This window comes from Cherax quadricarinatus, chromosome 8, assembly GCF_038502225.1.
Source record: "Cherax quadricarinatus isolate ZL_2023a chromosome 8, ASM3850222v1, whole genome shotgun sequence".
Lineage (NCBI taxonomy): Eukaryota > Metazoa > Arthropoda > Malacostraca > Decapoda > Parastacidae > Cherax > Cherax quadricarinatus.
The window spans coordinates 12,948,675-12,964,531 of NC_091299.1; the positions used below are offsets into that span (position 1 = coordinate 12,948,675).

At 41.8% G+C, this 15,857-nt stretch overlaps 1 protein-coding gene across 1 annotated transcript; it reads right to left on the minus strand.

Annotated features, from left to right (window-relative positions):
* Positions 1–9,519: 9,519 nt before the first annotated feature.
* Positions 9,520–10,853, minus strand: LOC128685313 (uncharacterized). Its single transcript, XM_053771801.2, has one exon. It carries the CDS (start codon positions 10,502–10,504, stop codon positions 9,650–9,652), a length of 855 nt encoding a protein of 284 aa, XP_053627776.2. The 5' UTR covers positions 10,505–10,853; the 3' UTR covers positions 9,520–9,649.
* Positions 10,854–15,857: the final 5,004 nt, after the last annotated feature.

A 15,857-nucleotide genomic window follows, 5' to 3' on the forward strand; every position in this document is an offset into this window, starting at 1 on the left:
GTAGCTGGGATGTAAGTATAAGGTGCTCGGATGTACATATAAAGTGCTGGGATGTACGTATAAGGTGCTGGGAGGTATGCATAAGGTGCTGGGACGTACATATAAGGTGCTGGGAGGTATGTATGAGGTGCTGGAAGGTATGTATCAGCTGCTGGAAGGTATGTATCAGCTGCTGGTAGGTATGTATCAGCTGCTGGGATATATGTATAAGGTACTAGGAAGCAGGTTCCTTGAGCCGCCTCTGTTGTGGAGAAGTTTGTGTATATTAGGGAACGCAGATCATTTCCTATCTAATATTTTGCTAAAGTTTATTCCCCACTCCAGAAACAAAATTTTCTTTTTTCATTACACAATTATTATCCCATAATACAATGGGCCAATTTACCCAAAAATAATATATATTTTTTGAAAACCATTAAAAAATCAATAATTACTTTCATCATTTTCCTACTTATAAAATTCGCTGTGCAAGTTTAGTTTAGGAAAATCTGTTAATAAAAATGCAAGGAAAACATCTCCCCCTACTGTGGGTTAATTTATATTTGTAAAACTGATTTTTATGCTTGTAAAATTTATTTTCATACCTGTATAATTGGCCCTTTTTTTAGACTTATGACCAATCACCAGTCACCAATGACCAATCACCAAGAAGCATCCTCCCTACTGTAAGCAGCCGCCAATCACCGTCTAGTAGCCAACCTTCCAGTCCTTGCCGTCCTGCCACCTGCCAGTTCACCATCACGATAGCACTTCCTCCACCATGCAAGATGCAGACAGCCTCTGCAGTGTTCTCGTGTCTTCTACGTCGACTTCGTTCCTGCTTCCAGGGCCTAGCGGTTGTGTCTAATCCCGGCTCTCCTCTCTTCGACTCAAGACATTCCTCTCATCGTCTGCACTTCGTCCTGTCCCCACTTGCCCCTCGCCCGCAGTGGGTCCTTACCTGTGAGTCCTCTGTCTGTCTGTCTGTCTTATGAGGACACCACTCCCACGAGACCACATAAGGCGGGGATGGTGCCAGAGCCAGAGCTTGCTACCACCTGCAGTTCACAAGACTTTCACTCTCTCGAGCCCCCCTGGGGCAGGGCAGATGGCAGACCAGAGGCCTAGCTTCTCCGTATGAGCCCTATGAGGACAGAGAATGGGGCTAGGCCTGGGGACAGTTGCTCCCGAAAATGAGGAGGTAGCTACTTGTACCTCCTCCCATGGGAAACATAGGTGTCAAAACACTCCCAAGACAGGGAGCCAAGACCGGGTCACCATCTGGAAAAGACCCGGGCCGAGGCAACACCGGCGAGCTTACTACTTAAACTTTATGGGCTGAATACTTCGAGACTGGGCAGGTACACCGAGAGATGTATGTCTTTTACCGTATATATGTTGAGTTTACGTTAATCTTTATTTTAGGGCATAAAATATTCCTGGTTGGCGGTGAAAGGTTTACTTGCAGCCTTAATGAACCTAGGTTAGTCAGGATGGAATATGTCTGGAGAGTAAAAAAAAAATATTTTTATTATGATTTTTTATTAACACAAAGGCCGTTTCCCACCGAGGCAGGATGATCGGAAAAAGAAGAAAAACTTTCATCGTCACTCACTCCATTACTGTCTTGCCAGAAGCATACTGACACTACAGTTCAAAAACTGCAACATATCTCCTCCCCTCCTTCAGAGCGCAGGCACTGTAATTCCCACCACCAGGACTCAAGTCCAGCTAACCAGTTTCCTTGAATCCCTTCATGAATGTTACTTTGCTCACACTCCAACACTACATCAAGTCATAAAAATCATTAACCTCCACTTGCTCTTATCTATCAGCATATGCATGCCTACTGGAAGTCTAAGCCCCTCGCACACAAAAACCTCCTTTACCCCCTCCCTCCAACCTTTCCTAGGACGACCCCTATCCCTCCTTCCTTCCACTATAGATTTGTACACCCTCCAAGTCATTCCATCTTGTTCCATCCTCTCTACCCTCTGGATTATACTTTTAGTAACCCTACACCTCCTTTTAATCTCCAAGCCATGGATTCTCTGCATAATATTCACACCACACATTGCCCTCAGACATGACATCTCCACTGCCTCCAGCCTTCTCCTTGTTGCAATATTCATCACCCATGCTTCACACCCATGTAAGAGCATTGATACGACTATACTCATACATTCCTCTCTTTGCTTCCATGGATAACGTCCTTTGTCTCTACAGACTCCTCGGTGCACCACTCATCTTTTTCCTCTCGTCAGTTATATGGTTCACTTAATCTTTCATAAACCCATCTGCTGCTAAGTCCACTCCCAAATATCTGAACACATTCACTTTCTTCATACTCCCTCCAATCTGATATCCAATTTTTCATAACCTAATTTTTTTTTGTTATTCTCATCACCTTGTTCTTTATTATGATCACTTTTAATTTCCTTCATTTACACACCCTGCCAAATTCGTCCACCAACCTTTGCAACTTCTCTTCAGAATCTCCCAAAAGCACAGGGGTAAAATAAGGAATGAGGACTAAGATATATGTGCAACTCCTGTATCTTTGCAAGACGCCTCTCCCAACAAGCCGTTAATTATTTCGAGATAAATAAGGCATCTGGTGTTCTACATGTCGCATATTCATCAGCTTGCGGGGTCAGGTCATATACCTTTCATCTGAAAACAGGTGTTCCTCCACCCTGCTGGCTGCCACAGCTATCACCCAGAGAAATACACCGGTTTCCTAAAGAAGTCGTGCTAAGGAACTGGATTTAATAGGCTTGGTGTGGATGATGCAATATGAGACTGATATTTGATAAGCATCATCAGCTGAGGAAAAATACTTTAACGTTGAAGAAAGACATACTTTTAGAATATATGCAAATTTACCTTAATGTTTTTTCATGTGGTGGTTACATAACTTTGTTCTTGTTCTCCACATTCACCAGAGTCAAGTGAGCGGTGGACAAATGAAGCTTGATTGTAATAGCTGAAGTTCTTTCCAGGTGAGGTTACTCGTCTGGTCGAGGTCCCGTCTGGCCGAGGTTTCGTCTGGTCGAGGTCTGGTCAAGATCCCGTCTGGTCAATATTCTGTCTGGTCGAAGTCTCGTCTGGTCGAGGTCCCATCTGGCCAAGGTCTCGTCTGGTCGAGGTCCCATCTGGCCAAGGTCTCGTCTGGTCAAGATCCCATCTGCTCAAGATCCCCATCGGGTCGAGGTCCCGTCTGATCGAGGTCCTGTCTGGTCGAGGTTACGTCTGGTCGAGGTCACGTCTAATCGCGGTGCTGTCTGTCCGAAGGACCCGTCTGGCCGACATACCGCCACTTAACACCTGATCGGCTGCTTTCCTGATCACCCGCAACTCGTCCTGTGAGTGATAGCCCTCATCCCTAAAAAAAAAACAGGATTACGGAGGTCACACTGCGCATAATATTCACACCACACATTGCCTTCAGACACGACATCTCCACTGCCTCCAGCCTTCTCCTTTTTGCATCATTAACATATTGTAATCATTTCATGGATCATAATCTTATCATGCAGCTAGCCATCTAAAAGAAACAAGTTGTGGATACAATCTCAAAAAAACTCAAGTATATTATCATTACCTCGACAGACGCTGGTGATTCACTAGGTTACAAACTTATCAAATGTCAACTAATTCATCTATCAGGTGCAAAGTGTGGCTAAAGCCTCAAAGATTTAAAAGATCATTAACAATAAGTGATTTGCCATTTCCTACAGTTTTTAACTGCTGAGGTCTTGTCTGGGCAAAGCTCAACACATCTTCGTAAAGTTATTACTGAAAAAAGCTTTGCAAAAATTATTTTTCCTTCAAGACAAGAAACAATGTATAAGTCAACATACATCCTCGCTGAAACTTAATAAATGTAAACAAAAACTTTCCCCGTTTAGAAGCTTGTGATTTGTGTACGTTCTCTTTATATACGTTAACGTAGTACTCACAAAGTATTACCTTCTAACACATAATGAACTTCACTTTTGTTTCATTAACTAAACACTTCATGGGATCAGCTACTTCCTGGGCCTTTAACCACACCCTTCTGCTTTAGTCCTATAATTATCTATTAAACATTGTTGTGGATAAAAAGTAATAATATTTTTTTCCGGCTCTTCATTCAGTATTGATGGAGCAACTTTGTTTCTGATGTGCCTATTATTTTTTTTTTTAATATACTGTTCACGAGTAAGTAGCCCTTACCCTTCACCTCAAGCTCCCTCATACTTTCACTGTTCGCCGCCTCACCCTCCACCTGGTATCATCTACCATACCTTCACCATTCATTGCTTGCCCAGGAGCACCACTCACTATGTGACCAGACTGCCTTCTACTTGATCATGACTCACTTGTTTGCAGAGGTTTTTCTCCTTCCTGTCTGGTCACCACTTCACAATATTTTCACCCTCCTTCCTGCTACGCTGCTTGGCACTTCCACTTTTCATGTGATTATTTTAGTTATTAAAATGCCAGATTTAAGTCTTCCAAAGATACTTTTTAAAATGACTGACATACAAAAACCCGTATGTCTTACTTTTTCTTATTGGCTTCACTCTGAATATGTTATAGCCAGCTACTTGATACGTAAATGTCTATGGCTGAAGTCTACGTTGTTTTCTTGCAGCCGCAAGACATTCAATTAATATATATATATATATATATATATATATATATATATATATATATATATATATATATATATATATATATATATATATATATATATATATATATATATATATATATATATATATATATATATATATATATATATATATGTCATGCCGAACATGTAAAACTGGTCAATTAGCAAGAACTCATTTAAAATTAAGTCCTTTCTGAAATTTTCTCTTATACGTTTAAAGATATATTTTTTTCATTAATGTTAATGTAAAAAATTTTAATTTTGCACCAGAAGAATCTTAGAAAACTTACCTAACCTTATTATAACAAGATCAATTTATTTTAGCCTAACCCAACTAAATATATTTTAGATTTGTTTACAGTAATTTAATACTAAACAAACACAGTGAAATATATTTTTTTCGTTAGGTTCAAAATGATTTTGGCGAAATTATTGCATACACAAATTTTCACTTGTCCTATATGGCAAGATGAGCGTTGCTATTTAAGCCAAGATCGCAAGTTCTGCCTATTCGGCACGACATATATCTATATATATATAAATATATATATAAATATATATATATATATATATATAAATATATATAAATATATATATATATATATATATATATATATATATATATATATATAAATATATATATATATATATATATATATATATATATATATATCAATGCACCACGGAAAAACAAGCTGAATTATGTACAGAGAAAGATCGCGGCCAGCAGGATTCGAACCAGCGTGTGAAGAGCGGCATAGCTCCCCAACGTGACGCTCATTTTCTTCAGTAGTTGGACCCATAATTAATTTGACCAGCATCTTTACAGAAAACTACATAATTATGTTACTTGAAGGGAAGTATATTCATGATTTTTCTAGTTTGACCCAGCTGACATAAAAGGACCCAAAATCTGAAACTCTCTGCCAGAAATCTCCAGAACCACTGGTTCAGGTAGCATGTTTAAAACCACACTTAAAAAACACCTTATCTTCTTAACCTATCCCAGTCCATCATAAATACTTATGTAAAAACTATACATGCATTTGCTCAATATCATGAACTCAGGTAACACATTATAATCAATATATACTTATTCTCAATATCTGTAATCCTCTCAAATGTTAATCATTCCATTATGTCCGCCATAGGTTTATAATCAAACCTGTAATTCCTCTCTGCCAAACTTATTAAAGGCTAATGGCATGAACTAATAGATTATTCAGTTCTCTTGTATCCATCGTAACTCATCTAATTACCATATGTACAAAATTACTGTTATTGCCCCTAAAGCTTTGCACATAGAGGGACTTTTGGCATGTACGCCCAGTTGTTATACTCCTTTGTATAAACACGTATGGTGCTGAAATAAATTTATAATAAAAATAATAATAATAATAATAATAATAATAATTATTATTATTATTATTATTATTATTATTATTATTATTATTATTATTATTATTATTATTATTATTATTATTATTATTATTAATCAGCACTGACGAGATCAACCTTCAAAGTCAGTTTAGCTATTATGACTGGCATTCATCCCTTAATGCTTTATTGTCATCTAATGACGCAATGCAGATCGTAAAATAGACGGTGTTCTTAGAATGAGGAGCACCTGGGGTCCAACTCTTCAGTGCACTAAGGAAAAATAACACCCGGGGTCCAACTTTTCAGTGCACTAAGCAAGAAGAACACCTGCGGTCCAACTCTTCAGTGCACTAAGCAAGAAGAACACCTGGGGTCCAACTCTTCAGTGCACTAAGCAAAAATAACACCCGGGGTCCAACTCTTCAGTGCACTAAGCAAGAAGAACACCTGGGGTCCAACTCTTCAGTGCACTAAGCAAAAATAACACCCGGGGTCCAACTCTTCAGTGCACTAAGCAAGAAGAACACCTGGGGTCCAGCTCTTCAGTGTAGTAAACAAGAAGAACACCTGGGGTCCAACTCTTCAGTGCACTAAGCAAGAAGAACACCTGGGGTCCAGCTCTTCAGTGTAGTAAACAAGAAGAACACCTGGGGTCCAGCTCTTCAGTGTAGTAAACAAGAAGAACACCTGGAGTTCAACTCTTCAGTGCACTAAGCAAGAAGAACACCTGGGGTCCAGCTCTTCAGTGTAGTAAACAAGAAGAACACCTGGGGTCCAGCTCTTCAGTGCACTAAGCAAGAAGAACACCTGGGGTCCAGCTCTTCAGCGTAGTAAACAGGAAGAACACCTGGGGTCCAACTCCTCAGTGTAGTAAACAAGAAGAGCACCTGGGGTCCAGCTCTTCAGTGCACTAAGCAAGAAGAACACCTGGGGTCCAACTCTTAATGTACTAAGCAAGAAGAACACCTGGGGTCCAACTCTTCAGTGCACTAAGCAAGAAGAACACCTGGGGTCCAGCTCTTCAGTGTAGTAAACAGGAAGAACGCCTGGGGTCCAGTTCATCAGTGTAGTAAACAAGAAGAATACCTGGGGTCCAGCTCTTCAGTGCACTAAGCAAGAAGAGCACCTGGGGTCCAACTCTTCAGTGCACCAAGCAAGAAGAACACCTGGGGTCCAACTCTTCAGTGCACTAAGCAAGAAGAACACCTGGGGTCCAACTCTTCAGTGCACTAAGCAAGAAGAGCACCTGGGGTCCAACTCTTCAGTGCACTAAGCAAGAAGAACACCTGGGGTCCAGCTCTTCAGTGTAGTAAACAAGAACACCTGGGGTCCAACTCTTCAGCGCACTAAGCAAGAAGAACACCTGGGGTCCAGCTCTTCAGTGCACTAAGCAAGAAGAACACCTGGGGTCCAACTCTTCAGCGCACTAAGCAAGAAGAACACCTGGGGTCCAGCTCTTCAGCGTAGTAAACAGGAAGAACACCTGGGGTCCAACTCTTCAGTGTAGTAAACAAGAAGAGCACCTGGGGTCCAGCTCTTCAGTGCACTAAGCAAGAAGAACACCTGGGGTCCAGCTCTTCAGTGTAGTAAACAAGAAAACCTGGGGTCCAACTCTTCAGTGCACTAAGCAAGAAGAACACCTGGGGTCCAGCTCTTCAGTGTAGTAAACAGGAAGAACGCCTGGGGTCCAACTCTTCAGTGTAGTAAACAAGAAGAATACCTGGGGTCCAGCTCTTCAGTACACTAAGCAAGAAGAGCACCTGGGGTCCAACTCTTCAGTGCACTAAGCAAGAAAAACACCTGGGGTCCAGCTCTTCAGCGCACTAAGCAAGAAGAACACCTGGGGTCCAACTCTTCAGTACACTAAGCAAGAAGAGCACCTGGGGTCCAACTCTTCAGTGCACTAAGCAAGAAAAACACCTGGGGTCCAGCTCTTCAGCGCACTAAGCAAGAAGAACACCTGGGGTCCAACTCTTCAGTGCACTAAGCAAGAAGAGCACCTGGGGTCCAACTCTTCAGTGCACTAAGCAAGAAGAACACCTGGGGTCCAACTCTTCAGTGCACTAAGCAAGAAGAACACCTGGGGTCCAGCTCTTCAGTGTAGTAAACAAGAACACCTGGGGTCCAACTCTTCAGCGCACTAAGCAAGAAGAACACCTGGGGTCCAGCTCTTCAGTGCACTAAGCAAGAAGAACACCAGGGGTCCAGCTCTTCAGTGCACTAAGCAAAAAGAACACCTGGGGTCAAGCTCTTCAGTGTAGTAAACCAAAAGAACACCTGGGGTCCAACTCTTCAGTGCACTAAGCAAGAAGAACACCTGGGGTCCAACTCTTCAGCGCACTAAGCAAGAAGAACACCTGGGGTCCAGCTCTTCAGTGTAATAAACAAGAACACCTGGGGTCCAGCTCTTCAGTGTAATAAACAAGAACACCTGGGGTCCAAGTCTTCAGTGCACTAAGCAAGAAGAACACCTGGGGTCCAACTCTTCAGCGCACTAAGCAAGAAGAACACCTGGGGTCCAGCTCTTCAGTGTAGTAAACAAGAAGAACACCTGGGGTCCAGCTCTTCAGTGTAATAAACAAGAACACCTGGGGTCCAGCTCTTCAGTGTAATAAACAAGAAGAACACCTGGGGTCCAGCTCTTCAGTTTAGTAAACAAGAACACCTGGGGTCCAACTCTTCAGCGCACTAAGCAAGAAGAACACCTGGGGTCCAGCTCTTCAGTGCACTAAGCAAGAAGAACACCAGGGGTCCAGCTCTTCAGTGCACTAAGCAAAAAGAACACCTGGGGTCCAGCTCTTTAGTGTAGTAAACCAAAAGAACACCTGGGGTCCAACTCTTCAGTGCACTAAGCAAGAAGAACACCTGGGGTCCAACTCTTCAGCGCACTAAGCAAGAAGAACACCTGGGGTCCAGCTCTTCAGTGTAATAAACAAGAACATCTGGGGTCCAGCTCTTCAGTGTAATAAACAAGAACACCTGGGGTCCAAGTCTTCAGTGCACTAAGCAAGAAGAACACCTGGGGTCCAACTCTTCAGCGCACTAAGCAAGAAGAACACCTGGGGTCCAGCTCTTCAGTGTAGTAAACAAGAAGAACACCTGGGGTCCAACTCTTCAGCGCACTAAGCAAGAAGAACACCTGGGGTCCAGCTCTTCAGTGTAATAAACAAGAACACCTGGGGTCCAGCTCTTCAGTGTAATAAACAAGAAGAACACCTGGGGTCCAGCTCTTCAGTGTAGTAAACAAGAAGAACACCTGGGGTCCAGCTCTTCAGTGTAGTAAACAAGAACACCTGGGGTCCAACTCTTCAGTGCACTAAGAATGAGGAACACCAGAGATATAGCTCTTCAATGCACTAAGCACGAATACCTTGGGTATAGCTCATTAATTCACTAAGCATGAGGGAACACCTCGGTTCCAGCTCTTCAGTGTGTCATTCGAAAAGTGAAAACTTGTTTGGTATGTATTTTATTTATTAACAGTTTCCAAGTACATAAGTTGTTTTATTTACATTGAAAATTACATACAAATTTGTAAAAAACAAAAAACAAAAAAAAAAAAAAGAAATTGTTGCTGGAAGGAAGAGTGTTGCAAATGAAGTATCTCATCAACTTGCAAATTAATGTTACTTAGGGCGTCCCATACAGACCAGACGGCGTGGGAACACCTACACTGCCACCTCCGCTCACAAAGGTACTTCCGCCTCCAATAAGGCCACCGCCACTCACAAAGGAACTGTCATCATGAAAACCGCCTACAGTGCCACCACCAATCCCGATACCAGAGCCACCTCCGATGCCAATCCCAGCCCCTCCTCCAATGCCTCCACCGGCACCGATAACCTCACCTCCACCATGAGAGGCAGAGCTGAGGGCAGACTGGAGGTCCTCTCCTGTGGGCAACGTGGGATTATCGCCATCAGCATAGTTGACGAAGTATACTTGAGGAGTTTGTTGCTCAGGAGCTGGGACGTGGACTACTTGTTGACCTTGATGAGTGCGCTTGTTGAGCACGTAGACGATGTTCTTCTGCTGTGGTGGAGGAACAACGATGGGTTCCGCCCCAATTCCTCCCTCAGGAGTACGGATGAATATAATGTTGTGTTCCACTCTTGGTGGGGGAATATGCGGTCGTGGACCAATTGTTCTATGAACAGGAGGGGAGGTGAATACATACAGATTTTTTGTGATTTGGGGAGTAATGCAGCTGCCATCTACATGACGAATCTGCCCGCCACCACAGCTGCCTGAGAACCCAGAGCCACCAGAAATGAACCCAGATCCTCCGGATAACCCAGAAGCACCAGAGATGAACCCAGAGCCACCTGAGAATCCGGAGCCTCCAAAAAACTCAGAGCCACCAGAGAACCCAGAGCCACCAGAGAGCCCAGAACCAACAGAGAACCCGGAGCCACCAGAGATGAAACCTGGGACAGAGGGAGTGGGTAGACTGTAGCCCTGAAGCTCGGCGTCTACAGCGGCCATCAGCAAAGAAACCAAGATCTGTGGAGAACAGAAACAAGTTAACCACAAGTCTCAGTTACTGCCAGCAATTACTTTTTAAAAGTAAAATCTTTATCAATAACAACACAACAAAACAAATATAACAGACATTAGTATTAAATCAACATAAATATCTATCATTAGTAGCGATACATTAACACTTCAGAAATCTTAACATTTGTTAATGTGATGGTACCGTCAGCACATTTTTCGAAATCTTAATCAGAAGAGCAATATAAATATCTTCATTATATATGTTATCACAATATAGTTCATAGCTGTACTGAAGGCAGCTAAATAAGTACTGTTGGAAATCTTAAGCTGACCTGAATATTTCCATCCCCCGTGCCTTCTATTACACACACACACACACACACACACACACACACCAGGAGCTATGACTCGACCCCTGCAACCACAAATAGGTGAGTACACACACACATACATGGTGAGCGAAAATTCACGACGCTCTAAAACACTGGACCATCTATTGCTACTGGATGGCCCAGTGGGTTAGAGTGAAGTTTCGCTCACCATGAGGCGGGCTGAAACAACATGGGTTCGATCCCCCAGCTAGTCACAGTGTTTTTATTGATTAAATGCCACTCGTTCGTGTATATATATATATATATATATATATATATATATATATATATATATATATATATATATATATATATATATATATATATATATACATCACAAATTGACACAAACGGATACAAGTCAAGCAAAACAAACGACAAGTTACTTCCTGACAAATGTTTCTTCGTTTCTCTCACTGTTGCTTTTAAAGTTATTTGTTCTTGTCACTATTAAACCCAGGCCTGGTGGCTGGGTTGCGCTAACACTTCTGCAAACTAGATCACTGGGTGGAGACTAAATGCCTCCTACGAAAGTCTCAAGGCTTGAACATAACTTGAACAAGTATCGTAATACAACAAGAGACGGATTGTTCCAATGAGAGTCAGGACTCACCAGGAGCTGCATGGTGGAATATTGTTTCTCAACGGCAGACCGTCTTATATACCTTCCCTCCCTTAGCCTGGTAAAATTACTTTCTTTTCAAGCATCAGTGTGACCTCTGCACCCCCACTAACCCAGCAGGTCATATATATGTGATGCACGCTAGGTTATGGGGCATTGACACCCACTAGGAAAGGTTTCTACTTTCATCTCTTTAAAGTTAAACTGGTGAAATTTAGTGTTTTGCTATTCAAAACTAGTGTTTCCAAAATCTCCTCAGGTAATAGATAAATTTTTACTCCCTGTATCTGTGGAACATATTTAATCAAAATCTTAAGTCTGAGTAAATTAGTCTCAGACACCACACGTTCTCACACCTCTGTGACTTCCTTACAGTTTGAAAAATTAAGTCTTTGTTAGCCAAAACTACAAAATTTTCCTCGTGATATTTAATGTAATAAAACCGAATACATAAGAGCAATATTAGAATTAGCAAAGAAAAGACGACCTATAATATGGTCTTCTATAATTTACGAAGCTATTGTTTACAGTGGGGTAGCTGCTGCCTCCTGGAGGTGTAACCGGTCATACCCCCGGCCGGGATTGAACCCGCGGTCATAGAGTCTCAAAACTCCAGCCCGTCGCGTTAGCCACTAGACCAGCTAGCCACAATAAGATTCATCCAACTAGGTATATTTCTACACCATAGGAAGGTTAGCACAGGCACCTCTGTGACCACAAATGCAAGTTTTTACAGACGAATCTCCAGCTAGCGTGGCCGTGACGAACTCTAGCTCAAGTCCCTTCACTGCCGTCAACATGACTCAAGAAATCGTAATGACACGATTGCAAACAAACCATACCCCCGGCCGGGATTGAACCCGCGGTCATAGAGTCTCAAAACTCCAGCCCGTCGCGTTAGCCACTAGACCAGCTAGCCACAATAAGATTCATCCAACTAGGTATATTTCTACACCATAGGAAGGTTAGCACAGGCACCTCTGTGACCACAAATGCAAGTTTTTACAGACGAATCTCCAGCTAGCGTGGCCGTGACGAACTCTTGCTCAAGTCCCTTCACTGCCGTCAACATGACTCAAGAAATCGTAATGACACGATTGCAAACAAACCATACCCCCGGCCGGGATTGAACCCGCGGTCATAGAGTCTCAAAACTCCAGCCCGTCGCGTTAGCCACTAGACCAGCTAGCCACAATAAGATTCATCCAACTCGGTATATTTCTACACCATAGGAAGGTTAGCACAGGCACCTCTGTGACCACAAATGCAAGTTTTTACAGACGAATCTCCAGCTAGCGTGGCCGTGACGAACTCTAGCTCAAGTCCCTTCACTGCCGTCAACATGACTCAAGAAATCGTAATGACCTTCCTATGGTGTAGAAATATACCTAGTTGGATGAATCTTATTGTGGCTAGCTGGTCTAGTGGCTAATGCGACGGGCTGGAGTTTTGAGACTCTATGACCGCGGGTTCAATCCCGGCCGGGGGTATGGTTTGTTTGCAATCGTGTCATTACGATTTCTTGAGTCATGTTGACGGCAGTGAAGGGACTTGAGCTAGAGTTCGTCACGGCCACGCTAGCTGGAGATTCGTCTGTAAAAACTTGCATTTGTGGTCACAGAGGTGCCTGTGCTAACCTTCCTATGGTGTAGAAATATACCTAGTTGGATGAATCTTATTGTGGCTAGCTGGTCTAGTGGCTAACGCGACGGGCTGGAGTTTTGAGACTCTATGACCGCGGGTTCAATCCCGGCCGGGGGTATGGTTTGTTTGCAATCGTGTCATTACGATTTCTTGAGTCGTGTAACCGGTGTCCCTTTACCACTGCCACTACCCCACCACTACGTCCCACAACACCAATACACCCACAACCACCACTAAGCCCACTGAAGGTGTAAGCTTTAAGGGACGACCGATAGTTTACCGGGTCACCACAGAGACACGACTCAGGCCGGGACTGTACCGGCGAATCAAACAGGAACAAGCTCTTAGTGCTCGAGTCAACCACCACAAAATCACATAAAAAGAACCGGTTATTTGTTATCATCCACCAAACGCTATATTTTATTCACTTTACTTTCCTAAAACAAAGACTAAAAACTACCTACATCTGGTGATTGTCGGCGAGAATGTATGACGAAAACCTTCATTTTTTAGTTAAGATTAGAATCAGTATCGATATATAAGCATTTTTGAAGTGACAACTTTGAGATATGTGAATGTAGTATTATATATGTACCCTAACAACACATGTTTTGTTTTCTAACATTGGGTGACCCGGACAAAGGCACTTCCTGACACGATGAGTGCCAGAAAAACTGTCCTGATTTGAAAAAAAAATCTCATTTAGATTCAAATGGAGCAGTACACTGCTCGAGAAGAAGCCTAATGATCTTCCAGACTGTTGGCGCCAATTACATGCAGTTCAGTATGCAACACAGTCTAGCTGATCAAGAACTGGCTTGAAGAACTTATCAAGGCCCCTTTTGAAGACAGTCAGAAGTTAGTTGGTAATTCCCTCGTTACATGAAGGGTGCATAAGAGACACCTTTATATCTATTAACTTTTATCTTAGTGTACGCATCTCGCTCCCTGCTTTTCATTGAAGGTATATTGCGCCGTCTGCAACATCTCTTTCATATGGAGGACTAGTACCTCCAGGATTTTTCATGTGTAAATTATGATGTACCATTTTGCCTGTGTGTCAAGGAATACAGTTTAAGGGATTTCAAGAGCTCTCAGTAATATACATGCTTAACTAAATGTTTTCCAGCTCTGTAATCTCTCATGCCTTGAAAGTGGCCTTAATATACATAAATATTCCAACCAAGTGAGAACACGTAACTTTAAGGGAATCATCACCGGCTCAGCAACTCTTGTACTGAATATTCTAGTTATCCAGCCTATTATTTTCCTTACAGTGTGTATAGCAGCAATGTTGTCATCCTTGAATGGAAGATCCCTTACATTGTGACCCCCAAGTCTCTCACACTGAATTTCCGCTCTACTGAATGATTCGAGTTTCAATGATTCAAAGTTTAGTGACCATAGTACATGGTAAGGAGACAAAGTCTAAATAAGGGAAGAAGGGAAAACAAAAGGATAGTGACAAATCCACTTTGTGGATTTTGTGAAAATACATGGTTCTAAAACTAAAAAGATTGGGAGTTGAAATATATAACATGTCTCAACTCTTTTTATAAATATATGAAGAGATAGACTCATACATAAATGAGCTTATGAATGTGTATATGTGATTTAGTGCAGTAACGACTTTTTTTTTCTCCTCTGTAAACTTTCAAGAATATACATTGAGGTGAAAGTGCATGATATTATGAAGGAACACAGGAGGATGGCTCGGTGACAGGCAGTTCAGAAGGCACTCTGGATCATGTACTTTAGGCTGGTCCATTGTTCTTCCCATATGTGAAATGTGCTGTTGACAATAAAGGCTTGACAGAAGTATCAAATCATTGAGATGAAGTATTGAGTAGTTATATAGTATCTCCCCTATCATTGTGGTTATATATAGTCACTGAAAATGCATTTATTTGATCTATATAAAAATAAGTTTTTATCTTTGAACTTAACTCCTTAGTTGCTAGAAATGATCAGCATTAACGATTGTGAGTCTTGGAAAGTGATCAGATGAAAGATCATCAACTATCATAAAGTCATGTATTGTATATGATGCATTCACTCTGAGGCTTACCTATTACATGTCACAGTATATGAATAAGCTCAACAGTATCCACTATTCTAGTCCTCATGTTCATTTAGGAATTTACCTGCTTTAGTTTCATTAGTATTTGTTATTAACTCTCGAATATGATGGACAATTCCAATATGAGGGAGAGTTCACTATTTATATGATCTGGTAAAACATTAGGTTAAAACTGATTAGCTGAAGTGTAAATATTAAAGAAGTTTTGTGATGACATTGCCTGCACATATTTTAACAAATTAACACCATAATATTACATGTTTATTCGACTTCTTTCTAACATCACTCATACAACAGTTAGTTGACCTTGTCATACACTGCATACCCAGGCAACTTCCCGGGAAGTTCTCTGTCTCGTAGTCTACATTTCTGACACAAATTATATCAAATTGTTTGTTGCACTAATATCATGCAAATACACCAGTATCCTGAAGAAGTCGTGCTAAGGAACTGGACTTAATAGGCTTCACGTGGATGCTGCAACATTAGACAGATACATAAAAATCATAATCAACTGAACAAATATACCTTAACGCTGAAGAAAGGTATACTCTTAGAATATATGTGGCAATTACATCATTTTGTTCTTGTTCTTTACATTCACCAGAGCCAAGTGAGCGGTGG

Bases quoted from the DNA above. Each gene is read 5' to 3' on its own strand.
- LOC128685313 (XM_053771801.2), bottom strand. From the start codon at position 10,504: ATGGCCGCTGTAGACGCCGAGCTTCAGGGCTACAGTCTACCCACTCCC.